General features: G+C 31.5%; 2 protein-coding genes and 1 pseudogene across 4 annotated transcripts in view; 2 read left to right on the forward strand and 1 right to left on the reverse strand.

The window, feature by feature from the left end:
• The first annotated feature begins 362 nt into the window (after positions 1-362).
• LOC111282862 (putative inactive poly [ADP-ribose] polymerase SRO2) lies at positions 363-4,740 on the forward strand. Of its 2 annotated transcripts, none has more exons than XM_022871136.2 (5): positions 363-1,069; positions 3,204-3,439; positions 3,556-3,695; positions 3,803-3,898; positions 4,421-4,740. In XM_022871136.2, exons 1-5 carry the CDS (start codon positions 600-602, stop codon positions 4,457-4,459), a joined length of 981 nt encoding a protein of 326 aa, XP_022726871.2. In that variant the 5' UTR covers positions 363-599; the 3' UTR covers positions 4,460-4,740. The 2 variants fall into 2 exon arrangements, with proteins under 2 accessions (XP_022726871.2, XP_022726872.2); XM_022871137.2 differs by having other exon boundaries at positions 366-1,069; positions 4,414-4,740.
• Positions 4,741-10,014: 5,274 nt separating this feature from the next.
• On the forward strand, positions 10,015-11,367 carry LOC149518722 (uncharacterized). The gene has a single exon (XM_089761479.1). The coding sequence runs from the start codon at positions 10,385-10,387 to the stop codon at positions 11,171-11,173; it is 789 nt and encodes a 262-aa protein (XP_089617605.1). The 5' UTR covers positions 10,015-10,384; the 3' UTR covers positions 11,174-11,367.
• Positions 11,368-13,350: 1,983 nt separating this feature from the next.
• Positions 13,351-27,003, reverse strand: part of LOC111281456 (peroxisomal membrane protein PEX14-like) — a 28,998-nt pseudogene continuing 15,345 nt past the window's right edge. Inside the window, exons 11-12 of the transcript XR_016341993.1 lie at positions 17,293-17,461; positions 13,351-13,648 (exon numbers count right to left, since the gene is read on the reverse strand). The product of XR_016341993.1 is annotated as a peroxisomal membrane protein PEX14-like (transcript). The remainder of the gene's footprint in view (positions 13,649-17,292; positions 17,462-27,003) is intronic.

The raw sequence follows: 27,003 nt of genomic DNA on the forward strand, positions 1-27,003 counted from the left end.
CAGTCATCTTTCATTACAAAATTAATGCTTGAAAAAATGATTTTTAAATTCTAATTAAAAGAGACAGAATAAAAACCTTTCCAATCACACAATATTGACGTGATCACATACGATACATACAACTATCTCAAACTTGTTTCCCAAGTAATTATTCATTTAATAAACATCTTAATTTTTAATTATTTATCAAATATCCAAAATACCCTTCCGTATAATAAAATCTCATCCCTTACTTCAGGGAAGATCCCTTTACTTTCTCCAAAAGTAAGGCTAGAGCATGTAATTTTCTCTTACTGAAAAACCTCAAAATTCTAACGTGGCTAGGGATGCTCGCCCGTACTCTGTTCTATGCTACGGCACGAAATCTGTGCGTCGCCGCGTTAAACGGCCATAGTATTATTTATTTTAACAATTTGAAAATTAATTAAAAAAAAAATGAAAGGGACGGTTAAATCAACCTTCGTAAACCTATAAATAAATTTTGTAACTGCTCCTTGTTTTCCCCATTTGGTTCTTTCTCTAAGCCACGGAAGTGTAACGCTCTTTACTCTTTCAGAAAAAATAAAAAATCTTTTCATTTCTTGGTTGTAGATGATCAAATGGTTGTAGAAGATCAAGTCTCGGGTACGATCGTTAATGAGGAAATCCCAGATGCTACGTTCGAAAGCACCGAGGTTGATTCGGGTTTCCGGTTTTTTGTCGAAAACGGTTTCGCTAATAAGATACGTAAATCAACCTCAGAAGATTCAATCATCAGAGCAAGTTTTTTCTCAGGCATGGGTCAAAATTTGGGGTTGGTTGAGAAAACAAAAATCGTGGCAATTCATAAGAACTTGAACCCTAGTTGTTCAGGGAAAGTTCGAGCACAAAGCTTTCAGGTTTTCGCAAAGGCGGTGGCCGACAAGCGTGGTGGAGATGCCAATCTCAAGTATGCTTGGTATGGTGCTTCCAGGGATGAGATTTGCGAGATTTTGATACATGGGTTTAGTTGGTATCGCAAGGCTGCTGGAAATATCGATTGTTCTAGACGTTGCATCTCTTTATCTCCCGCAAAATTTTCCTTCGACAGGTAGGCTTTTTCTAAACTGTTTTCTAATGATGATTTTTATTGAATTGTTACGTTCTGTAGATGGTATGTATAGCTCTTTATAATTTCTGGATTCAATTTCTTTTTTGAGACAATAATTAGAATTTAGAAGAAACCAAAGCTTCTCTGTTAAAAATTTTCACCCAAACTATCTAGTAAGACCTAGGCTAGGCTCGTGTTTTTCTCATGGGGGGTTTTCTTCGTTTTCAATTACTTGTTTCTTTGGTAAATTAATTGTGTTTGTTAGACTGGTTAACAATAACAAGCTATATGCATTAACAAGCGCAAGAAAGTAGTTGCAATTGTTAGCAGGATGATCATCTTATTTTGTTTATAGCTATCTACAAAGAAGCAATTAATTATTGATGCTCAATTTTCCTTTTAATTATAAACCTCTTTTCATCTTTTTTTTTTCTTTATGCAAAGGAAGTCACAATTTGATGATAGAAAAAAAAGTTAAAATATTGGGATCTGAATATCATACTTTCTTAATGTCACTTTTAAAAGTGATTTTATAAATTAAGTGAATTAAGTTTTTAATTCCTTTTCATCATTCTTTTTCCCTATGAATCTAGGACAAATTTGTTAACCCTAGGTATTCAGTTACCAACATATGCTATAACATTGATTTTCATATGAAATCTCATTGGCTGTTTGGTTCGGAGAATCTGATTTTTTTTTCCTAAATCTTACTTTTGGGAATGTAATTCCCATGTTTAGTTCATAAGTACATAATTCCTAAGAGTAATTTTAGAATTTTAATGGTATCCAAAAATTTCAAAATCAGAAACTCACCTCTATTTATGATTTTTTAAGATTTCAAGAGAAAAGTTACTTTTTAACCATATTTGATTTGAATAAAAAATGTTTTTTTTTTTATTTTACCTCATGAAAATCAATGTATGAAAATCAAATAATTGTGAATTGCTTTTGTTATGGAATTTTTTAATTTGAGTAATTTTTTTATTTTTTTCACTCAAATATTGTGTTTGTAGGCTTTGAAACACAATAATTGTAATTATTTACTGTGTTTCTTTGAACAAAAATATAGTATTTGATAACTCGTAAATCTTCTTTATATTTTCTTACTCGAATACTACATTTGTAGTCTTTGAAACACAGTATTTATGATTATTTATTATGTTTCTTTGAATAAAAATGTAATATTTGATAACCTGTTAACCTTTTTATTTTCACACTTAAATATAATAAAATTTTTAATAATAATGATTTAATTAAAATTTCAATAAAAAATAAAAATAGATAAATTGATAGAATTAAATGAGAAAATCAATAATTAATATTTATTCAATAGTAAAAGTTTTATAAAAATTTTTATTAAAAATAATTATAACAAAATATATTAAAATTTATTAAAAATTTTTGAAAATTTATACACTTAATTTATGTATTAAGTACTTTTAATTTATTAATTTTAATTTTTTTATTTTTATTTAATAATTTAATACAAAATTTTATAAATTTTCCTTAAAAAAAGGAAAAGATGATATTCAATAACTCGCACCAACCATCATAAATAAAAGGGTAAAAGTTTTGGAATTCCAAAACTCCAACTTCATTGCATGTCATTGTCGTATTTATTGTGTCTTTTGGAATAAAAATGCAGTGATTTTGCAAATTTTTTTATATTATAGTTAGATACTATAGTTTTAGGCTTTAAAATGCAATAATTAATTAATAAATTTTTATTTTTATAATTGATCATTCGAATATTGCGTTTTTAATATTTGAAACGCATTAATTGATGATTATTATTTTGATGAATTGTTATGTTTGTTATATAATGAAAGACATTACAGTAAAAATAAATGCTTAAGTAATTTGATTTTTTTCTCAATCAAATATAAGAATCCAATAATTTTATGCCATGAAGATTCACTTCATTTCAAGATTTTACACTTTTTTGAGGATTACTTTTCCTCTTAGAATCTAAAATTCTGCAAACTAAATGCTCCGTAAGAGTTTTTATTTCTTTTTGGGATAAATAGGGTTTTCCTTTTACTCAAACTTTGTGATGTAGTGAAATATATGCAATCGATGCATAAATATGCTAACTTATCATATTTCTAATAATTTTTTTCTCAATGTTTTGCAGTGTGTTGTCTTCAGAGGTTGATGAAACTGGATTGAGGCATTTGTTGTTATGCCGTGTTATATTGGGAAAGCAAGAAGTGGTGACCGATTCTAATCAGTTTCATCCAAGTTCCCCGGAGTTCGATTCTGGGGTAGATGACCTTTCAGCACCCAGAAAATATATTGTTTGGAGTGCTTACATGAATTCTCACATCCTCCCTTGTTACATCATCAGTTTTGAGGCTCCTTACTTGAGAGGTAAGCAGCTTAACTAGGATGCAACTTTTGTTTAGTGTGTGACTATTAATTTGTTTCTATACATTTATTTATCACATAATATAGTATTTATCCAGTCTGATTTCTGCATCAGTTAGACTCCAAAGGATTACTAGAGGCGAATACCATCAAGCCTAGATCACCATGGATGAGTTTTCCCAAGTTGATTTCTATGCTCTCAAGGTTTTTAGGTCCTTCAGACATGGCTTCCCTTAACAAACAGTATGCAGATTTTCAAGTAAGTGCATTATGTTCTCATCTCTAAACCCCATTTTTGGCTTCGGGACTTTTATTTCATATACAACTGGATCTCACCATTCATTTCTATGCATCTGGTTCTTGCAGGAAAAAAAGATTACAAGGCCGCAACTGATACAAAGTGTGAAAGAAATAGCGGGAAACCAGTTGTTAGCGGCGGTAGTCAACTTGTACATAAACGAGGTGATGTTTTATATTCTAAACCATGTATTTTACTTTCCGCTTCAACAAGTTTCTTTCCAAAATTGAATTAATGCAAACAAATTGCATTTTAGCTAGTTGGCTTTCAGAACCTTTGTGTGTGTGTGTGTGTATATATATATATATCCCAATTTGAAATCAGCATACACTTTCCGCCACATGCTAGTTCTTGTCTCTTCTTCAGCACTGATGTCAGACTGGTCCACAAAGTTTTTGACAATTTTCACATCTTTAATTGTTCATGGTAGAAATTGGGTTTACTTCATTACCAAGAATATGACTAGTAGTTTTTGTCATAAATTTGTTAGACGTCGCTTTTAAGGGTTTAGTTTCAACTTTAAGTCTATTCCTTCCTTGACATAAGCATGTGAGTTGGCTGCTTAGCATAATTTTTGTTTGCTTGAAGGGGATAACTTCCATCTGTCATGACTCTTGAACAATAAATCTTTTCTATTTCAAGATCATCAATTCAAGTTGTTAATTGATCGGGTCTTTAGAGTGCAGGAACTTCAAGTTAGCAGCAGCAGGAGGAGCAGCAAATGACCGGTGATGCAGCTTGTTCGACAACGGGTATAGTAGTTGCGGTAATAAGAGTTTGGAGGCTTAATTGACTTCTTGCAAGTGGCGTCTTCAGTCTTGGAATGAAAAACAGAATTAGATAGGATTTTAATATAGGGTTATACTCTTAATGTTTCTTCAATTCATTGAAAAGAATACTAGAAAATTTGGCAATTCGACTTTTTTATCTCCTTTTACTGGAGGTCATTGACGTTGAACAACTTCTGGAGAACTTTGTTAATAGCAAGACAACTCCTTCTGGACCATTTCTGCCCCAACATAAATATATCAGGATCTTCTTGACAAATTTTCTATGACCAGTACCGAAGATACAGTTACACCAATGGCAACCAAAATCAACTCAACCTTCATGATGGAACTGGTCCAGCAATTTTAACACTTGGATCAAAATTATTAAACTTAAAATATTATTTTGATTCAAATAAATTATTAATTTAATTTTGATTCAAAAATTAAAAAAAAAAAAAGAGTTACACTAGTGTAACAGTATCTCTCTCTCTCTCTCTCTCTATATATATATATATATATATATATATATATATATAGGGGAGGAATTAACCCATTTGAGCAAAGGGTTTTTATTAGGATAGTTAAACAATAAACCTAAAATCAATTGATTATAGGTGTACGAGTTTAATTTAAATATAACATCACATATAACTTAGTATTTAAATGATGTGATATAATATTATTTTAACAAATTTTTATCACATATAAATAAAGATAAAAACTTACAATATAACAAACTTGAAAAGAGTATAAAGTAAAAATCTTTAAACAAAATTTGGGCTCTAATATAATGTTAAACATTCAATCTAAAATTAATCGGTGTTGAGTCGCAACTTACCCGAGCAATGATGTCATGCAATTTGTTTGAGCGATAATATTATATTAAATATCTAATTAAACAATACTATTTTAATAAACACAATATTTGACACGTGTAAAATAACCCAATGTTTCTTGATCGTTTCTAAGAATTAGTTAACAAATACTGACTTTTACTACAATAATTGAGTTTTCAAAAAAAATTATTTTGAATCTATTTTTATTTATATAAAATAAATTTATTTTTAATAATCTGATTTCTTCTTCTTATGGGACAGAAGCAGTTAGGATCGTTTTTTATTGTCTATTTTTTTATTATTTATAAATATAAATTTTAATAAATAATAGTTCCCAAAATAATTTTTTAGTAGAAAAAATTATAAATAGATTAATATATCAATTTTTTAAATTGATATGAAAATTTATACTTAATAATTTAAAATGATATGATTTTTTTAATTGTTTAATCTGTTACAAAAATATTCTTAATTTTTTAAAATGATATGAAATTTTCTAAAAATATATATTGAAAATTTTAACTTTATTTTAATTTTTGAAAAGCTATTTTTATTAAAAAAATATTATTTAACTAGTATATTATATTAAATAAAAATATAAAAATCTTATTTAAAATTTAATATTTAACAAAATATATTTGAAATATACAAAAATTATAGATACAATTATCTTGGTTCCTAAATTTTGAGTAAAATTTTATTTTGGCTTCTCCATCAGCTATTTGAGATATTAGTTATTGCCATTTATGTGGCATCAGCTATCACTTAATATTGATTTAAACGTTTTTGTAGATTAAAGGATCAAAATGATAACTTTGAAGAATTAGAAATTTAATTGGAATTTTTATAATTAAAAATCAAAATAAAAGTTGATTCAAAATTTAGGGAACACAATGCTATTAACCTTAATAGCATCTTGGGTTTAATCAATCAAACAAAGACGCTAGTTGAACTCGCATTATTTAAATCAATTTAGAAACATAATTTTTAAGAATAAAATACAATTATAAAAAATATTTATCATTCATTCTTAGCGAGTATATCATCTATAATTTTTTTTATTACAATCTTAAAATTTCCTATTCAGCAAAAAAAAAATTATATAAGGGTCCATCATTTATAAGTGTAGTTCTGAATTGTAATTTGATGGACCATATACAATTTTAAATTATAATTGGTTTAACATACTCCAATGATTATAGGTGAAATATTTTTTTAAAATTAAATCTTATAAATTAAAAGTAATCTTTTATTTTTAAAAAAGAGTTGAATCATTGTAAACTAAGAGAATAACTTATCCAATTTTATTTTACCATTAAATTGAACATCAAACATGAGATAGAATCACTAGTACCCTATTGTTTTATTGGTTATTCAATCTAAATAATAGAATAGAAGAAGAATAATGTTGAATTTTCAGTAGCATTATTTATGACCAATATAGGAAAGGTTGAACGCGGGGTATCAGACCAATTGAAGTGTTTGAGCTAATGGTTTCAAAATTTCCGATTTATTGAAAGTAATATAAAGTAGCCATAAGCTCGGTTGCTCCAGAAGCAACATATGCATGAGGCATAAAAGTTGGCCCAAGAAAGAAGTGAGCAGAAAAGAAGTTGGGCCAGAGAAAAGGTTAGACGCAAAAAATTGGAGGAAGAACGAAACAACAAACCTGAGTTTTTTCCTAAAATAAGGTAATTTATAATCTTATTTTAAAAATTGGAGTTGTTTTAAACTTTATTCCTAATATAAGGTACTTTTGCACACTTAAGTTCCATGTCAGCATTTCATTTTAAAAACACTTACGAATCAGCATATTTAAACCCTACTCACTTCTCCCTTTCTCTTTTCCTTGAAACTACATATACATTTCTCTAAAAATTTATTTTTTCTGTTCTCAAATTAATTCTTAAAAGGATTCAATTACCATTACTCACGTTTATAAAGGTAATTATACCAGTGTTTCTATCTCCCATCAAATATTAGAAGAAGCAAAAATCTTGGTGGAATCTTCATTAGTTTTTACCGGTAGAATCTAGATGCTACTAAAAATATGATATCACCAAATAGAAAATCTAAAATAATTCTGGTTAAGTGTTTCCTTCTCTTTCACTACCCAGCCTCCACATATCTTTCAAATTTTGATGACCCAAAATGATTATTTGGTAAAGTAATCATATGTAATAATCAAGAGTAACTCTTTGTAGTTTTTTGAATACAAATTCAATAAAAAACAAAATCAGAGAAGCAGAGTGGCCAACATTGAAAACAAAAGCTTTTCACCTTGTTACTAGACTTGAATTTCAATATGTTTATTGCATTTCTTAGTTGGGTCTACATATAGATTTAGAGTTCAAAAGGGATCATATTGGATTAGTGTTGATGTTTAATTTTTTATCAAGGAGAGCTTCAAGGCAGCAGCTATATCTCCCAAACTTGCAGTATTTTTCAAAACAGCTGTATCCTTAAAGCCCGTCTTACCAAATTCATTGGAGTTGCTGTTGTCATCTGTGCTAATGGATGGATCCCGAATCGTGAAAGAGAAGTTTTGTGATATTAGTCAGATATAATCCTGATGAAAATGATTTTATTAGTCAATATTCAATATTAGATAAAAGCAACAAAAAAGCATTAATATAAATATATTTTTTAATTTATTTGGACAGTTGACAGACAGAAAAACTAAAAATCGTGTGATTTTGCTTTTAAAGTTTCTTCCAAATGAACCAAATAGAATTTCGAAAGTCAATGTTTGTACCAAGAAAGAAAAGTCAAACTTGAGATGGACCGAACGAACAAGTTGTCCGACGGTTGAGGTAGGATATATAGCAATTTGCCTGCTGTATTTTGTAGTATTAACAGATTTTTGTATTTGTCGACCTTGTTAATGTATGACAGCCTAAACCTCCAAAATTCAAAAGACCTTGTCAACAACATATTTATTTATTCTTGTTGACACCACTTGGAGTTTAGCTCCTTGATGCCCAAGTAAAACGTATCTGGAACCGAACATGTACCTTAAATTCTTTAACCATTTATTGTTTTATTTTCGTCAGTTCAAACCTCATCTGCTTGCGTTGGGTGACAAACAATTCATATTTTAAGTTTTCAATTATGTAACATTTAAATAAAATTAATATTTAATATATTGTCAATATATTTTTTTAATTTTATAAGTAAAATTAAAGATTGACATATGCTATATTTATTTTTTAAAATATATTTACGTATCATCTTATTAATTTTGTTTGTAAATTTATATGATTTACATTACAAATTAAAAAAAAAATTACAAATGCACCATGGTTGATTTAGTATATTGTTAAGAATTGATTATGATCATTAACTAATAATCAGCAAGGATTTAATTTCTTCGCTACTTTAAAGTGTTGAAAATTTTGGCTGATTTAATTTAAGATTTTAAAAAAAAATTTAGCCAAAAATTTATTCTTTATTTTAATATTGTATATATTATTGGTTTGACCATCTACCCTAGGCCTCTTCTTCTCAAGGGCTCAGAGTTCGTGGATTCAAAGGACTTTATATGCGTGATATTTTTTTAGATAGATAAATATAAATTTTCAAATTTAAAATTTTCAAAAAAAAAAATTTTGGACAAAAAATCTTTCCCAAATTTCCTTCTTTCTCATATACCCATTTCATCACGCATGATACATCCACCCACCAAATATAGCTGGAGTTATTATTATTAATTTATAAGTATTAGATTTATACAATAAATTGCATATTCAACTATTATATTATAATTCATAATTAAATTATAATCATTAAAAAATCAATAAATAAATTAAAATATAATTAAATAATAAATTTTATATACAATAAAATTTAAATTTAAAATCTCAATATTTCAAAATCTTTTCCGTACCCATAAATCAAATCTCATTGCTAGTTATTATTTTTATTATTTAACAAGATTTGCACATTATATGTAACATATCCCATATTGACTTTGGACTTTCCAAAGAAAGGCATTAGTCAACGTCACCTGCGGCTGATCCAACGGGCCAACCAGTCAACCCCATACATATTCATTCTACTACATTCACACGAATTGCAACAAGTGTAGCTTGTCCATCAAGCACCCTTCCCATTTTTTTTGCTTTTCTTCCGTTACATTTACATTATGGCCTGCGTAATCAAAATCACAACAACATAATGATATAATATAATAAAAATAATATAATTTAAAATTTTAAAAATAATTATATATAAATTTAATAAAATAAAAAAAATTATATTTTACATTTTTATAATAACATAAATTATGATATATTTTTTTATATAAAATACGATATAAATATATAAATTTTAATATTTTATATAATACAAATATATGAATTAGTAAATATATTTTCAATTTAAGTGTAAAATTAATACCTGTCATATAATATAATACTATTATTATGGTCAAATTATGTAACTAATTATTACACTTTTTGAAATTTAAAATTTAGTTTTTGGAGTATAAGGTTTGAATTAAATTATCCTAAAAATGTATTAATTTTTTTATTTTCACTTAAAATAAATTAAAAATTAAAATAAATAAAATTTGAAAATAAACAATTATACTTCTTAAAAATTAACATAGATTAAATGAAATGATCATGGCAAATTCATTAATCCACGTTAGCATCATCTTTCTTTTTAATAAAAAAAAATGTCATATCAGCAAAAATTAATGGTTATATCAATAAATCAGCGATGAGATCAACATTTTTTATGAAAGAAGTTTAATAGATATAGTGATTTAATTAAAATTATTAAATCGAACTACAGTTACTTTGTTATATTATAAGAGTTAAATTTTGAATCTTATTATAGAGAATAGCAGGATAATTTGACCATTATTATATCTTAAAAAGACAAAAAGCACGGGAGTTTCCATCGTCTCTGTAACCAACCGCCTCTCTATAAAAACCCGGCGAAGCCACATCCTCAAACCCCACCAACGTCTTAGTTTATTTCTCTATTTGGCACAAAGATATTGAAAGGTTCGATTTCGAGGTTCTTGTTTTTGTTAACGATGCAAGTCATGAGTGCTTCTCTGTCTTTGTCTCCCAGCTTTAATAGGTTTTGTGGAACCCGATTTCCGGAATTCGCCGGTAACTTTACCCATGATTTTGGAGTTAACGAAGGGAAGGAGGAAGAGTTTTCGTTTGTTTGTTTAATTCCTGATGGTTCCCCGATTTCTGCGGAGGACGTGTTACAAAACGGTCAGATCCTTTCGGTTTTCCCGTTATTTAAAGAAGATCTCCTCTTTGCCGACGAAAATGGCTCCGTTTTGATGTCTGAAGTCGGTGATGTGTATCTACGGCCTCCATTGAAGAAGATTTTCGTGGAAGATTCACCGCACACGAAGTCGTCGAGCTCGTCGGAACCGGGGGGACCGTACTGCGAGTGGAGGAGAGGTGGAAAAACCGTAAAGGGAACCTCACCTGGAAAGTGTAAGAAGTGCAACTCCACAGGGTTTTCCAAGCTTTGGAGGTTACGAAATTTGATGCTTCGAAGTAACAGCGACGGTAAAGACGCGTTCGTCTTCTTAAACCATCCACCTTCCACAGCTTCGTCGGTAAAAACAGAGAAGAAAAACGAAAAAGAAGAGAAGACTGCGAAGGTTAAGGTAACGGGAGAGAAACCAATGGTGAAGAAAGAGAAGAGTCGTAAAACGGCATCGCTATCGGCTCACGAAAAGCTTTATGTTAAAAACAGAGCCATGAGAGAAGCGGATAAACGGCGGTCGTATTTGCCGTATAGGCAGGTCGGGTTCTTCACTAACGTCAACAGGCTGAGCAGAAATGTTCATCCATTTTAGGGTTTTTAATTAATTTTTATTACTGCTAATTTTTAACATTATTAATTTAATTTGTTTTTAAATCTTGGGATTACGGTGAGTAAGTGAGGGATTTTTTGATGTCTTAATGTTTTTCCAATAATTTCTTTATAAAAATTTTATTGCAAGAGTAAGTCCAATAATTTTAAAATTTATTGCACTGTGATAATTTACTATGAGCCCCTTTTTTTTTATATATATTTTTAGTTTAATTTTTTAAATTTCATTAGTAAGGTTAAAAATTATCATATATATATTATTATTTTTATTTTTAATATATTCTTAAAAATATGTGTTATTTTATTAATTTTATTTGTAAAATTTAAAAACTTAATTAACAGTGATAAGATAATTTCTTTTTTTATTATTATCCATTTTTTATGTGCACTTTTTTAATTTTTATGAGATTTATTATGTTAAAAGATTAGTTTAATTTTTATTTGCACTTCAATTAATTTTTTTTTTTTTTTATAAAAGAGATTACATATAAAGATAGAAGAAAAATAATTAGTGTTAAAATTTAAATTTAAATATGCTAAATGTTACTTTCTAAAAATGATATAAATTAAGTGAACTAAATTTTAATTTTTGTGTTTAATTAATTTTGGTGATCATATTTATCTCCATAATAATAAAGAGATATCTAAGACTAAAAGTTTAATTGCAACTTTAAACAATCAATGGCGAAGAGAGATAGGATGCTTGATTGTAAGGGTGGAAAAAAATAAAAAAAAATAGAGAATTGATTGAAATCGTAGAAACTTGGTTTGCTTTGGTTTTGATTGATTTTTTTATTTAATTTGTATATTAAATATTTTTATTAAGTTTGAATCAGATTTTAAATATAAAATAAAAGATCAAAAAATATTTAAATTACATCGAATTATATTTTTTATATATTTAATTTTTATAAAATAAAATAATTATTTTATATTTAAATTTATTTAAATATATTAAAAATTATACAAAAGTAATATAAAGGATTTAAAAATTTAAAATTTAAAATCCAATAATCTTAAATAATAGAATAAGATAGGTTTCAAAGAGGATAAGCAGATTAACGTTTAGGATGATGTAGACCCGATCTTTGAGCAATAATCGGGGAGCACTTACGATTAACTTAATTACCTGATATGAGTATTGGGTATGGAGATCTATGGATGACGTGAAACAACACTGAGAAGGGTGTGTCTGAAAGTAAATAAGAAACCTATTACAGAGGTCAGTTTGAGGGCATAGTGGCACTTGCATCTGGAGATTTTACCTGTTTAAAAAAACTATAGAGCAAAGAAACTATATGAACATTCTGCAGCACCCTAGAAGGCTCATTAATTGTATGACTGCTGGTCTTAATTAATTACAGGTGAAGAAACATGTGAAGTTTGGGTTGCGTTCTCAGTCGAAGAGAGTAGAAGGAGAAGATCGAGTAACAGCATCAACTTTGGTGAGCTTGCATGTTGTAGTTGTCTGATCTGGAATTGAACAAAGAGATTCATGTACCGAGCAACCACTCATAGAATCCCTTTCATTACAAGATGCCAATCCAACTCTTTCCTCAATGACAATCGTCAAACTCTATTCAAGCCAAAGAAATTTATGAATTTGATATTGCTCATCGAATGGGACCAGTGGTTTGCTCAACACAATTTAATGAGCAAGACAATCTAAAGCACCATTTTTTCATTGGCAAAAAAAAAAAAAAAAAGACCCGCCATTTTTAATAGGCAAAAGAACCCAATTTGTGGGGTTTCATATACCGTTCAGATCTTAAAATTTTCTCCTTTTGCTCAGAAATATCATTTAATAGATCAGTTGTGAAACTCCAAATCTCTACTTTCCCATCTTAAATCAACAAATAGCATTAGAAGTTAAGACACCAAGCCCTCATGTAGGATTGTTTACCTTGCTGTAGTGAAGCCTTTGCTTGTCAAATACGTCGATGTTATGCGACTTCGAGGAATAAGCAAATAAATCAACTTCGAGGAAGCTGCATGCCTTTTGGTTTTAGAAACAAAAATAAAAACATAAATATTTTTATATTGTATAAAAAAACTGTCAGGAAGTAAAAAATAAGAACAAAAAAGCAAACAGGCAGCAGCTGGAAAACAACAAACATGTTTTTACTTTGCACCTACAATCTTTTCTATGAGCTATATTTCTTTTGTTAAAAAAAAAAAATTCTCTTTTGGGTGTTATTATTATTATTTTTTTGGTGAATAAAAGGTGCATAAAACCAAAGTCAAGCCTCAGCAGGGGCTTTACAAAATAACAGTCCCGGGAAACTTGATTCCTATTACATCAGCCATTAACAATGAAGATAAACTAGAAGAAGGTTCTTCAAACCACACAAAGGTGGAACCAATGGACGGCCCGATTTTAGCCAAGCGATCAGCACAAGGGTTGGCCTCCCTGAAGATGTGTTGAATTTTGTAATTGCGGATGCATCCCAGCAAAGACCTGCAATCGTCAACAATAGACCAGTAAAAATGGGAAGAAGTAACATCATTAGAAACAAACCTTAAGACAACTTAAGAGTCAACTTCCACAATCAAGTTGTCAAATCCTCAGATAATAGCAAAGAGGAGCCCCTTCCTGAGCCCCCAAAGTTCCACTTATAAAGTGGTAGTGATCCCAAGCTTGCGAGAAAATCCTCCCATCCAGTTTCCAAGATAGTCTCTAAACACACCTCCAGCCCCAGCTCTGCCAAGATTACCTTTAGCAAAACCATCAGTATTAAGTTTGATGAAGTTTTGAAGAGGAGGCTTCCAGCCAATGTTAACTTGTGTAGTATTTTTTGGTTGGATTTCCAGGTAATTAGTGATCCAAAATTCCTTGACACGAGTTTGGAGATTGTTGTACCAACCGCTAAAGCTTTCAGGAACTTCTTGGAAGATACGCTTGTTCTTTCCCTCTCAAAGAAGCCAAATAGTAAAGGGAAAAACAACTTTCCAAGGGTTATTAGAAATAGTTGACTCCACCATAGAATTGCAGTTGACAGAGAGCTGGTCGACAAAGTCCGTATTAAACGAAGGGAGGACTTCGGGAGGAATATGTAAAGCATCCCAGAACTCTTTAATCTTTTCACAATCTCTAAAACAGTGGCTAGGGGTTTCATCTTCCCTATTACATCTCGGGCAAGTAAAATTAATATGCATTCCTCGCTTGAAGAGAGAGTCCCGAGTAGCAATCTTTCGGTGTTTACATAACCATAAGAAGTGTTGAATCCTAGGTAAGGTGGGGGTTTTCCAAACAACTTTCCAGTTTTCATCGTTTCCCCTAGTAGAACTCTTTAGCATCTTATAAGCTAAGTGAGAAAGAACCAGATTGAGAGAATTCCAACTAATGGTATCCTCGTTATCACTTCCCACTTGAATAGAAGCAGCAATGATCCTTTCTTGAATTTCATCCCGGACCTGCGCACTGGCCAGATCAAAATCCCAAGAGCCAATGTCATTAATCAAGTTTTTCACCACCAAAGTTTCATCTTGAGGCAGCCAATAACCAAAAATAATAGAGTTCAGGGGACCCATGCCAGTCAAATCATCCGACCAAAATAAGGCTTGAGCTCCCGATTTGACAACCCATCGAATCCCCTTTTAGAGAATAGGATTTCCTTTGCGCATGCCTGACCAGATGGGAAAACAGGCCTTCCTAATGAATTCTCCATTTCTTGAGTATTTGGCCTAAAGAATTTTGGTCCAAATACTCTCTGGTTCATTAAGGAAATGCCATCCAAATTTAGCCATATTAACCTTATTGAGAGTTCTCATGTCTTGGAGGCTTAAGCCTCATTTTGAATTAGGCAAGGTCACAATGTCCCAATTAACAAAATTCATTTTCTTGTGGTTCTCTGTCGATCCCCAAAGAAAGTTTTTGCTAATTCTATTGATTTCTTCACATATGCTAATCGGAAGATTAGCTCCTTGCATGTAATACATTGGAATGGCATTGACAACAGATTTAAGAATCATAGTTCTCCCAGCAAATGAGAGCAGGTTGGCTTTCCAGTCAGAGAGTTTCTGCTTGATTATGTCAACAATGAATCTGTAGTTGCTTGCTTTCCATTTATCGGATAGAGGAAATCCCAAGTACTTACCAAGATAAAAAAAAAAAAAAAGAGATTCCCATAATGTTGCTGAGGGAATCCATCATTGCTCCTTCCATATTCTGGGAAAAGAACAATGTCGACTTGGTCAAATTGATGGTTTGCCCAGAGATTCTAAAAAATATCCCGTAGAACATTCTGCATTGCATGACAAGTTTTCACCGTAGCTTTTCCCATAAGGATAAGGTCATCAGCAAAAAATATGTGAGAGAGTTTAGGCCCTCTCCTAGAAAGTTGGATGGGTTCCCAATTCTGGTTTTCGCAATCCTCCAAAATTTTAAGATACAAGTATTCCATGCAAAGAAATGTAGGGCGATAAAGGATCCCCCTGTCGAATCCCTCTTGAAGGGGTGAATTTGAAACTTTTTTCCCCATTGATAAGGATAGTCATGCTGGTAGAGGAGATACAAGACATTATTAGATTGACCAATCCTGTAGGAAATTGAAGAAATACAAAACATCCCTAACAAAGCCCCATTCCAATTTGTCAGAGGCCTTTTCCAGATCAACCTTCACAACCATGAGACCTTGCTTCCCTTTCTTTTTTTTTGAAAGAGTGGATGACTTCTTGGGCAATAATCACATTATCGTGGGCTCTTCTTCCAGGAACAAAGCTGGACTGGAGAGGATGGATGATGCGAGCAAGACAAAGCCTAATTCTATTGACAAGGATTTTGGTAATAACCTTGTAGATAGCATTGCACAAGCTGATGGGACGGAACTGACTAATGCTTTCGGGGTTCTAAACCTTTGGAAGCAAGCAAATAAAACATTCATTGATCTTAGCAGGGACATGACAATCCGGAAAAGTCTGATTGATAAACTGAAAAATGGATTGACCAACAATATTCCAGCACTTTTGGAAGAAAATAGGATAGAGGCCGTCAAGACCTGGTGCCTTGAGGGGCTTCATGCTGGAAATGGCTTTGAACACTTCCAAGGCAAGAAATTGGGGCAGTGAGGCGAGTTAGATCATTATCATTAGGCGGGTTGGCGAAACGACTACTGAGAGAGGAGTGAAAGTTGCTAGTTTCAGAGAAGTAGAATAAAGCATGTCAAAATGCTTCAAAACTAAGGTTTTAATCCCCACTTCATCATTAATCCAATAGCCGACCGTGTCATTTGGAGCAAGAATTTTGTTTTTACGTCTATGCAGGATTGTAGTCATATGATAGAATCTTGTATTACGATCACCATCCATGATCCAATCCACTCTTGACTTAAGAGGCCAAATCTCCTCTTCAAGTTTGAGAATATGTTGATATTCATTCATCAGGGATTCTTCCAATTGTTGCAGCCATGCATTGGAGGCAGAATTGAGAGATCGCTGTATGCCATCAAGTTAAGCGCGTATCCTTCTTTTCTTATAAAAGATATTTCCAAAAGTATGTTTATTCCATAAGGTAATGCCATCTCTAAAGTTTGGGATAGCTTCAAGGAGGGAATTATGCGTCTGGCTCCAAATGTTCTCAATAATTTCTCCATGTGTGAAAACCAAATAGTTTCAAACCTGAAAGGGTGCGGGCCCGAATCTTGGCATTCTGGGATTGGTATCCAACAAAACAGGACTATGATCGGAATGAACCCGAGTCAAGTGGAACACCAAGGAGTCAGGGAAAATGGCCTTCCAATCACAGTTAGCCCAATCCCTATTCAATCTCTCACGTTTGATTTGGCCGAAGTCATTTTTGTTTGTCCAGGTAAACTATTGGCCAACAAAGCCAAGATCCATCATGCCATAATTATTCATGCAATCTTGGAATAGCCGAATTCTAGATTGGCTAAGGGGCCGTCCGCCTAGTTTCTCAGGCTCACTTATAACATCATTGAAATCCCCTATTATAATCCAAGGAAAAGAATGAGACTGAGCAAAGGCTGAGAGGTTTTCCCCAAGGAGGCGTCTTAAGGCAACGCAAGGACAAGCATAAATAGCAGATATCATCCAAACAAAAGAATAAGAAGAAAAAGAAGCATGAACAGAAGAAACAGAAGTTACCTGGACAGGGGGATGAATGACTTGGGAAAAGTGTCGAAGGATGTTAACCGAAACTTCAGCAGAGTGCCGAAGGAACCAGAAACCACCCGAGAAGCCTTCAGCATCAACCCGAAAAGTTCTATCAAATCCTGGCGAGTTCCACACTCTTTCAGCATTCTCCCTCGAAATTCTGGTTTCGGTAATTATCACAATACTTGGGTTATTGATTCGCATCAGATTCATAAATGTACGCCGAAAGTTAGGGCTTCCAGCATCCCTAGCATTTCAAAAAAGGCACCTCATGGGAAAGACTTCAAGCATTCTTTGGTTAGTGCATTGTTGTCTTTTACTAAGTTCAGTCTCCTCACTGTGTCTAGGAAGACTTAGGTTAGTGCCATGCCCTTGTAGGGTGGAAGAGGTTCCAATTGCCTGAGGATGAAAATTTGTTGTTGACTGTTTACTAAGAGTAGGTGGGGTTGTGGACTGTCGATATCCATGGTGATCGACAAATTGTTCCAAGCTAGGCCGATCTCCCTTTTGCTCCAGTCCTCCTCTTGGGGGTTGCCGTTGAACAGGATTTCCATTGTTCTTGTGATCCTGATAACTTTTTCTCCTAGGTGAAGGAACATTGAATCCAGTTTTGAGTAGATTTCTAGAAGGTTCTCCACGGGATCGAGGGGATAAGGCGTTGGTTCCGGCGACAGGTTTGGGCTTGGTGTTCTTAGAGCTGATTTTGGGACGTTTAGGGGGGGTTCTTTGGTTGACTAGAGAATTGGAATGCGGACAGGGAACTCACCTGCTTTGGTGGGGCCAAACTAGGTGAGTTAGAGTTAGGGAAGTTGGATTGACGGGTAAAAGGACAAGCATTAAATGCATGAGATACGTTACTCTCATGTAAATCTATAGAACTCTGCCGAACAAACCAAGAGGCCTGATTTTTCAACCGTTGAGAGGGTTCTACCACGTCCTATTCCATCACCTTACTCTCGCCCTTGTCTTTCGAGTTTTGAGATGGGTTTGTTTTCGGGTCTTCCTTGCCCGACTTATGCTCTCTGCCTTGTTTGGATCTCCTACGTGTGACAGCCATTCATGGACCATACTCTTCCCCTTTGAACCTGTCTCATTTTTCATCTCAATAGGCTGTTGCGATGCTACCATATCCACCCACCTCCTTCAATTTACTAAAAGAACAAACCTTTTTTCTAAGTTGAAGAGTGATTCAAAATTTAATTCATGCCTGGGCTCAATGTTCAAGTTCTTAATATATAGTTGGTAGTTAATTCTTGTACTTGATTGGGTAATTCTTAATATTCAACTACTATTTCTCACTTTTCTTATTATCTGTTAACTGTTTGAGTTTTTTACTCATGTTAGTTATCTTACAAGCTTATTAAAAGGTTAGTTGAATTTAATAAAAATAAAGAGCAATTTATGTGCAATTACCCAAAATTGATTCTTTATTTGACGTCAATGATTTAATTTCAAAAAACCTACTCCCTTCCCTAACAAATTTTTGATATTAAAGCCTTAAGATTCTTATCCATTTTTTGTATCCACTGAATTGTCAATGATGATAGTTAATGACAGTTTAAATGTAACCCAACCTCTCATTCCCATGTTCAATTGAAAATGTTACGACTTCTAGAGCATCAAGATGAATACACTTTTCAACTCTTAAGATGTAGAGATCGGATACGATGAGAATGATAATGATGAAAGACAATTGAAAGACAACAAGAAAAAGGATTCCAAATCCCTATTTATCATTCAATAGGCAGTTCATGAGATACTTTTCTTCGTGATTGTAGCAGCTAACACTTCAAATGAAGCTTGAGAAACCTTACAAAAATAGCTTCAAGGCTCTTCAAAAGTTATTGTTGTGAAACTCAAAACGCTTTGACATGAATTTGAAACTTTGATGATGACAAGTAAAGAAACAGTGCATGATTTTTTTTCTAAAGTAATTTCTATTGTTACTTAACTGAAATCTTATGGTGATAAGATTATTGACGAGACTGTTATTTTCAAAGTTTTAAAAAGCCTAACTCTAAAGTTTGATTATATAATTGTTGTAACAGAAGAGTCTAAGGATCTGTCTATTTTTTCTTTTGATGAACTAATAGGTTCTTTGCAAGATTGTGAGGCAAGGTTGAATAGATCACAAGAGAAGATTGATGAGAAGGCATTTCAAGTGAAAGGAGAAAAAACTAGAAAGAAAATGTCTGTTGGAAAAGGATGTGGTAGAGGAAGCTTTCGTGGAAGAAAACGTGGTAGAGATAGAGGAAGAGGCCGTTTTGATAGACAAGAAAGGTATTCTGTTGGTGAGCAAAAGAAGAATAGAAGAGCTGTCTAATTTTGCAATTGCAAGAAATTTGGGCATGTAAAGGCAAAATATTGGAACCAAGTGAACTATGTGGAGGAAGAAAGCAAAGAAAGTAATTTATTCATAGCCCATTTACCTACTAATGAAGTTTAAAATAATGTTTGGTTTGTGGATAGTGGGTGCTTAAATCATATGACCCATAATAAATAGCTATTTAAGGATCTTGATGAGTCACAAAAGTTGCACGTTAGACTTGGGGATAACAAGCAGATACAAGTTGAAGGAAAAAGTACTATTACAGTGAAGACAAGCAATGGTAAAATAAAATTACTTTTTGATATTTTCTTAGTTCCTAATTTGGTGTATAGTTTGTTGAATGTTGGACAACTAATGGTTGGTGGATGTGCAATTATGTTTGAGAATAGAGAATGTATGATTAAAGATAAATTTAGGCAAACTATGGTGAATGTGATATGAAAGAAAATAAAAAGTTTCCACTTAAAATTTCTAACGTAAAAAACCAAGCTCTTATTGTTAGTACGAAAGATAAATCAAAATTGTGGCATCTATGATATGGATATCTCAATATCAAAGGCTTATAGTTACTAAGTAGGAAATGTATGGTTCTTGGATTGACTCAAATTGGATCACTTGATTTATGTGAAGGGTGTTTTTACGAGAAATAAGCAAAAAAGTTGTTTCCAAGTTGATAGTTATGGAAAACCTCTGAATGACTTAAATTAATACATGTCGATCTATGTGGGTTTATGAGACCTACATCACTTGGTGGGAATAAGTATTTTTTACTCTTTATTGATGATTGTAATCGAATGAGTTGGGTTTATTTTTTAAACAACAAGTCAGAGACTTTTGAAAGTTTTAGAAAATTCAAGGCTTTTATAAAAAAGCAAAATGGAGCTTTCATAAAGACTCTTCACACTTATCAAGAAGAAAAATTTTTATCTAATGAGTTTAACCTTTTTTGTGATGAAAATAACATTCACTGGGAATTGATTGCACCATACACTCCAGAGCAAAATGATGTAGTTGAAAGAAAAAATCATACTATTATGGAAATGGATAGAAGTTTATTGCAAGCAAGAGGATTATCGAATCATTTTTAGGCTAAAGCTATGGTAACTACTGTTTGCTTGCTAAATCTTTTTCCTACAAAAGCAATCTTCAATCAGACATCTTATGAAGCTTGACGAGATACAAAACCAACGATAAGCCATTTAAAGATTTTTTATTGTGTTGTATATGCTTTGGTTAATTCTCAAGCTCATTACAAACTTGAAAAAAAATCTAAGAAATGCATTTTTGTGGGATATTGCACTTAATCCAAGGCATATCGTCTATATAATCCTCTTAGTGGCAAGGTGATTATTAGTAAAAATATGATATTTGATGAAGAAACAAGTTGGGAGTGGATAGACATAAATGAGACAACTCAAATTCTGATTTCAAGTGAAAGTGAGAATCCAAGTGAGAATACAACAAATGAAAGTATTGAATTAACCCATATAAACTCTCCAGTCAGTTTTTATTCACCAGTTTCCTCATCACACTCTCCACTTCCAACCTTACAACATAATAGTTCACCTTTTTTAGAAGAATTATTAGATGAAACACCTCTAAGAAAGTTTAAATCTTTAAAAGATATTTATGAAACTTGTCAATTTGCTCTCTTTGTTTTAGATCCTATAACTTTTAAAGAAGTAGCAAACCAAAAAGAATGGCAAAATGCAATGCAAGAAGAGATGATGGCAATCCATAAAAATGAAACATGGGATATGGTAGATTTACCTAAAGGCAAGAATCCAATTGGTCTCAAATGGGTGTTCAAAATGAAGTACCATGCTAATGGAACCATACAAAAGCACAAAGCCCATTTGATGTTGAAAGGATACAACAACAAGGTATTGATTTTGAAGAAACTTTTTCTTTAGTTGCTCGATTTGAAATTGTGAGAATTATTTTAGCCTTAGCTGCACAACTTCATTAGCCTGTTTATCAATTTGATGTCAAGTTTGCATTTTTAAATGGAGACTTGAAAGAAGAGGTGTATGTCAATCAACTTGAAGGGTTTGTGATCAAAGGTAATGAGACAAAGGTGTACAAGCTAAATAAGGCATTTAACAGGTTGAAGCAAGTGCCACGAGCATGGTATAATAAGATTGATAGCTATTTCTATCATAATAATTTCATAAAGAGTGAAAATGAACCTACTATTTATGTGAAGAAGCAAAGAAGAGATGATCTTATAATTGTTTATTTTTATGTTGATATTATTTATATAGGCTCATATGATTCTCTTGTTATTGAATTTAAATCTAACATGAAAAAGAAATTTGAGATGTAAGACATGGGTTTGTTGCATTAATTTTTGGGGCTTGAGGTGAAGTAAGGTAAGGATGAAATTTTCATTTCACAAAAGAAATATGCAATAGACCTACTTAAAAGATTTAATTTGCTCAATTGCAATCCAATTACCACACCCATAAACATGAATGAGAAGTTACAACTTGAAGATGGTTCAAAAAAGGCTGATGCAAAGATTTTTAGAAACTTAGTAAGAGATTTGATTTATTTGACCCATACTAGACCATATGTTGCATTTTTTGTTGGTGTAATCTCCAAGTTTATGCAAAGTCTCACAAAATATTATTTTAGAATGACAAAAAGAATCTTACATTATATTGCTAAAACTAGTGTTTTTGGGATTTTGTATTGACAAATTACAAACATCAAGTTATATGGATTCACAGATAGTGATTGGACAAGTTTGTTGGATGATAGAAAGAGTACTTAGACAAGTGTTTTCACTATTGGATCAAGTGCCATCACATGAAGTTAAAAAAAAACAAGCTACAACAAATTTATCATATTCAGAAGCTGAGTATGTATCCACAACTTCAGCAATTTGTCAAGCAATTTGGATTAGAAGACTTTTAGCAGATCTTTGTCAGGTTCAAGATAGAGCAACTAAACTTTTTATGACAACAAGTCAACAATTGCTATGACAAAGAATTCAACATTTCATGGGATAACAAAATACATCGATATTCATTTTCATTTTATTCATGACTTAGTTACAAATGGCATAATCAAAATAAAGCATTGTGGAATAAACGAGCAACTAGCAAATCTTCTCACCAAAGCACTTTCAAAAGATGAAATTTTCTACTTTAGATTACTTCTTAGAGTATGTGATTTTGAATTAAGGGAGAGTGTTGAAAAGTGATCCAAAATTTAGTTCACGTTTGGGCTTATTATCCAGGTTCTTAAGATATAGTTGGTAGTTAATTCTTGTATGTGGCTAGGTGATTCCTAATATTTAGCCACTATTTTTCCTATTTTTCTCCTTAGTTAACTATTTGAGTTTTTTACTCGTGTTAGTTATCTTGTAAGTATATTAAAAGGCTGGTTGAATTTAATAAAAATAAAGAACAATTTATGTGTAATTACCCCAAATTGATTCTTTCTTTTACGTCGGTGATTTAATTTCAAAAGCCTACCTCCTTCTTCAACATTTTATGCCCAATGACACTGCAGGCAAAGCAAAGATTAACTTATTTATATAAGACCACTTGCATTAATTTTCTAATATGAATTTTAAGCACCAAGGGCCTATCTAGATCCACTTGAGCTCAAATTCTAGCATACCTTCCATGTGTATTTAATTCTGTATCATGTCCTAAGTTAATGCATTCCATGTCTCATTTTGGCCGCCATTGAGCTTTGACTTTAGGATAAAGAAAGTTATAGCCAAATGTCTTCCCAAAAGTTTTCATAATGATAGCATTTTTCCAAGGGCTCTGATTCTATTCTTTGTTTCTTTTAAAAGCAAGATTGTTGGGATATCATCCCTTTCAACAATTTCTTGATTATGTTTTTTTCTTCTTTTGAAAGCATGATTGTTGGGATATCTTCCCCTTCATCAATTTCTCTATCCAATTCTTCGTCTATGAAGTTAGGTTGGCTCACTAGAGAGAAAGATGATGAATCTTGATCTCTTATAAGGGAATCTAGGTAAGACTCAGTGGCAGGTAGATGCTTAGCCAATTTTTGATCTGGAGATTTGAATTGTCCATTTTTCGTTTGTTTCATACTTTTTACTTTTAAATATTCTTCTTCGAAGAAAATAGGAGCATTCATGTTTCTAGTGCTTTTTTTTTATTGTTAATTCCAACAACCAAAACTAAACCAACCACTTTCAAAATGACAACTTTTTTTTTTCTTTTCATTTTTGAAGATATTAAAGATAAATTCAAACAACAATATAGTCACCATCAACCAAAAATAAAAAATAAAAAAATTAAGAACTCAAACGACAATTAAGTATCTTAAAAAGAAAAACTATAAAAATTGATCACCAAAGTTAAAGAAGAAGAATTAAGATAACAAAAATTATCTATTGATTTCAATCTTATTAAAGAGAAGTCGATACTAAAACCAATCCTTTTATCTATTTGGTATTAGAGCTCTACTCTATATAGAATACTAGTTCTGTTCTACTCTTAAGACTGAGTTGGATAAGATAGCCAAAAAAATCTTCTTTCTCATGGATTTGTCAACTTCACAACCTTCAGCCTCTAGATCTTCATTTAGTTTACCATCTCTTTCTTTTCTTGTAATTAGAAAATCTACTTTTTCTAAGTTAGATTTCCTGTATGAAATTAATTATCTTCAAGAAAACAATAAAGTCCAAAACATAAAACTTCCTCTGTAAATCCCTTTATTGCTTTTTCCAAAACTTTTTCTTCTCTTACTAAATCCATAAAAATCCTTTTGAAACTAAAATACCAAGCCCCAAAAGAGTATGTTCAAGTTTCAAAATTTGATTAGTGTATTCTCTCAACTGGATCTCAAAAGCACTTTGTTAGTTACCAAATTTCTTTAAAATTTGCACAACAATGGATAGCCAAGGATATACTTAAATTCACTTTAATATTATCAAAATTGCATTGAACTTTCATGGTAGAAATTGTATTCCTACTTGAACCAGAATGGCTTTACTGGATATAAGATTCAGAGATTACCAACATGCAGTACTTGGCATAGTTGAGACAATTCTCATTGTGGGAACTATATTTTTCATAGTATTTCCCAACTACAACATGTCTCTACATGATCCAATTTTGCTAAATGCACTAAAGGTTCAAGTGTAGATATTAAGAACTAAAAAGAAAGGATTTTAGGCAACACTTCACTACTAAATGGCTTATAGAATTCAAGATCATGTCATAAACCTACCATTGTCTAACTTTGGTGATGTTGTATTTGTAAAGCGAAAAGTTGCAAACAAGAATCCTAGATGTGTTCATATTCTAAAGCAGATCTCAAATGAAAAACTCATTGCCCTATTTCTTAAGTCGTAGATAATAAATTATTAAAAGATTTGGAAGTAAGATGAACTAATTTAACACTTTGATCCTTTTTACAAAACAAACCTATATGGTACTGTGATGATTGAATTTGATCAAAATAAAGGAAAATAATTCCTATCCCAATTTTTTTCTACATAGTTCATGATACAACCATTTCAAGCAGAATCAAATGTACCAATTACACACTCTAAGCCTAATGAAAAGCCAACATATGCATATAGATCTTTAGAAGGATATTGCTATTGGGACATTGATTACAAATGCAAAAGATGTTAAAAAAGATAGCTACAGAAGTTTTTTTAATGATGATGATTTTTAAAAGAAGCCAAAAAGAAAGTCTTCACAACAAAGGCTGAAAGAAATATATGAAAAAGGAAATCCTGATGTAGATTTTCTAAGTGAACCCTCAAGAAAATTTGATTTCTATGTCTTTTATTCTGGAAAAGCAAAGACAAAACCTTTTAAAAAAACCTATAAACCCTAGACACCTAAAAACCCAAAACTAGAATAACTTTTATCTCAGACGTGTATGATATAACCAAGTCAATCTTATGGCTCAGGATTTTCTTTTTTTCAAGAATTCCATAGAGATCAGTACAAACACATTCCAAAATCCCAAATTCCACTGACAAAGATGAATATGAAAACTAGAAAAGTATTTATCGAGCAGAAGCAGTCCTAAACTAGTAGAAAGATAACTCTATTCAACAAAATACATTTTTGCATAGGATAGAAAACAAGCTAAATTAAGTGAGCTAACATTTTGATCAAAGTTTCGTCAATCTTCATAGTATTATTCTTGACATTCAAACAAGGATAATAACTTTAGATTGAGAACTTAGATACATGATAGAAACCAATACTGATTACACTTATACTTTTACAAAAAGAAAAAAATGAAAAGCCTCAAGATCCAACTTGTAGATCTTTAGAATCAACTCCATTAGAAACAACAACAACAACCGCCAACCTCCATATTGGAATGCATTATAATTCATGATACACCTTACCAAGCCTACATTTCTCCTCTTCAATATCAACCATTCAACCCACATTCATCTCCAAAACCTTTTTTTCACACTATTTCAATACAAACCCCTAGCCACATCAACCCATTCATACACTCAAGTAAGATAATTCTTTACATCAATGTCAGAACAACCATCTCAAACTCCCCTTTTAAACCAATATCCTTTTGGTATAATTGAAACAAAGATTTACAAATTTAGAAAAAATAGTCAGTTGACCAAAAACCTAAAAGAATTATAGAACAACCACTTTCTTAATGTCCATAGTCAAAACCAAGCACAAGTAATGTTGCTACTACTTCCTCAAACCTTATACGAGAACACACCCTGAAAAGTGCCTCTTATGCCTTGAAACCTTCAACATAGCTTATGAGTTCTCATACTCCAAATGTTTTTCCAAAAATGCTTTAACAAATGGCACAAGCAAACAACCTTTAGTTTTTCATTGAAGATATCTTCCTTACCAATTATGAAATAAAATCTCAAATGAAAAATGATGAATCAAATAACTCAGATGATTTAGATGAAACACTTCTATAGATCTTCATGATAGAATCAACAATAAAAGTTTTAGAAGATAACCTAAAAGTGCACAACCTTTAAGTAATGGATGTTTCTCCTCCTTAGTACATGCTATTTCCATATCAAAGTTTTCAATGATCACAATTAATGATATTCCTTTTTTCAAATGGCCTTCAAGATTCTAAGAGTTCCTAGCTCATGGACTTTTTGAATTAAACTCCAATCTCAATGTTACAATAAATTTGGTTCTAATTAGATTTGTCTTAAAACTGGTTGAAACCTAAAAAATTTTTAAGATAATATTGGTTAATACAGACAATTATAGTTTTTCTAATGCCCAACAATCACAGAATCTATATATCAATTTTTAGCAATATTTTATGGCTAGGAAACTCATAGATTAGAAAAGATTAGAGAAAAATTTTCAAGCTGAAATGCTATTCAGTTCATCCAAAAGATCTCGATAGAC

The sequence above is a fragment of the Durio zibethinus genome, chromosome 5, assembly GCF_047325235.1.
Source record: "Durio zibethinus cultivar Kanyao isolate XHJ-2024 chromosome 5, ASM4732523v1, whole genome shotgun sequence".
NCBI lineage: Eukaryota > Viridiplantae > Streptophyta > Magnoliopsida > Malvales > Malvaceae > Durio > Durio zibethinus.

Coding starts and splice junctions, on each gene's coding strand:
- LOC111282862 (XM_022871136.2), top strand. CDS start 600: ATGGTTGTAGAAGATCAAGTCTCGGGTACGATCGTTAATGAGGAAATC. Junction 1,070..3,203: donor GCAAAATTTTCCTTCGACAG/GTAGGCTTTTTC, acceptor AATGTTTTGCAG/TGTGTTGTCTTCAGAGGTTG. Junction 3,899..4,420: donor TCAACTTGTACATAAACGAG/GTGATGTTTTAT, acceptor TTTAGAGTGCAG/GAACTTCAAGTTAGCAGCAG.
- LOC149518722 (XM_089761479.1), top strand. CDS start 10,385: ATGCAAGTCATGAGTGCTTCTCTGTCTTTGTCTCCCAGCTTTAATAGG.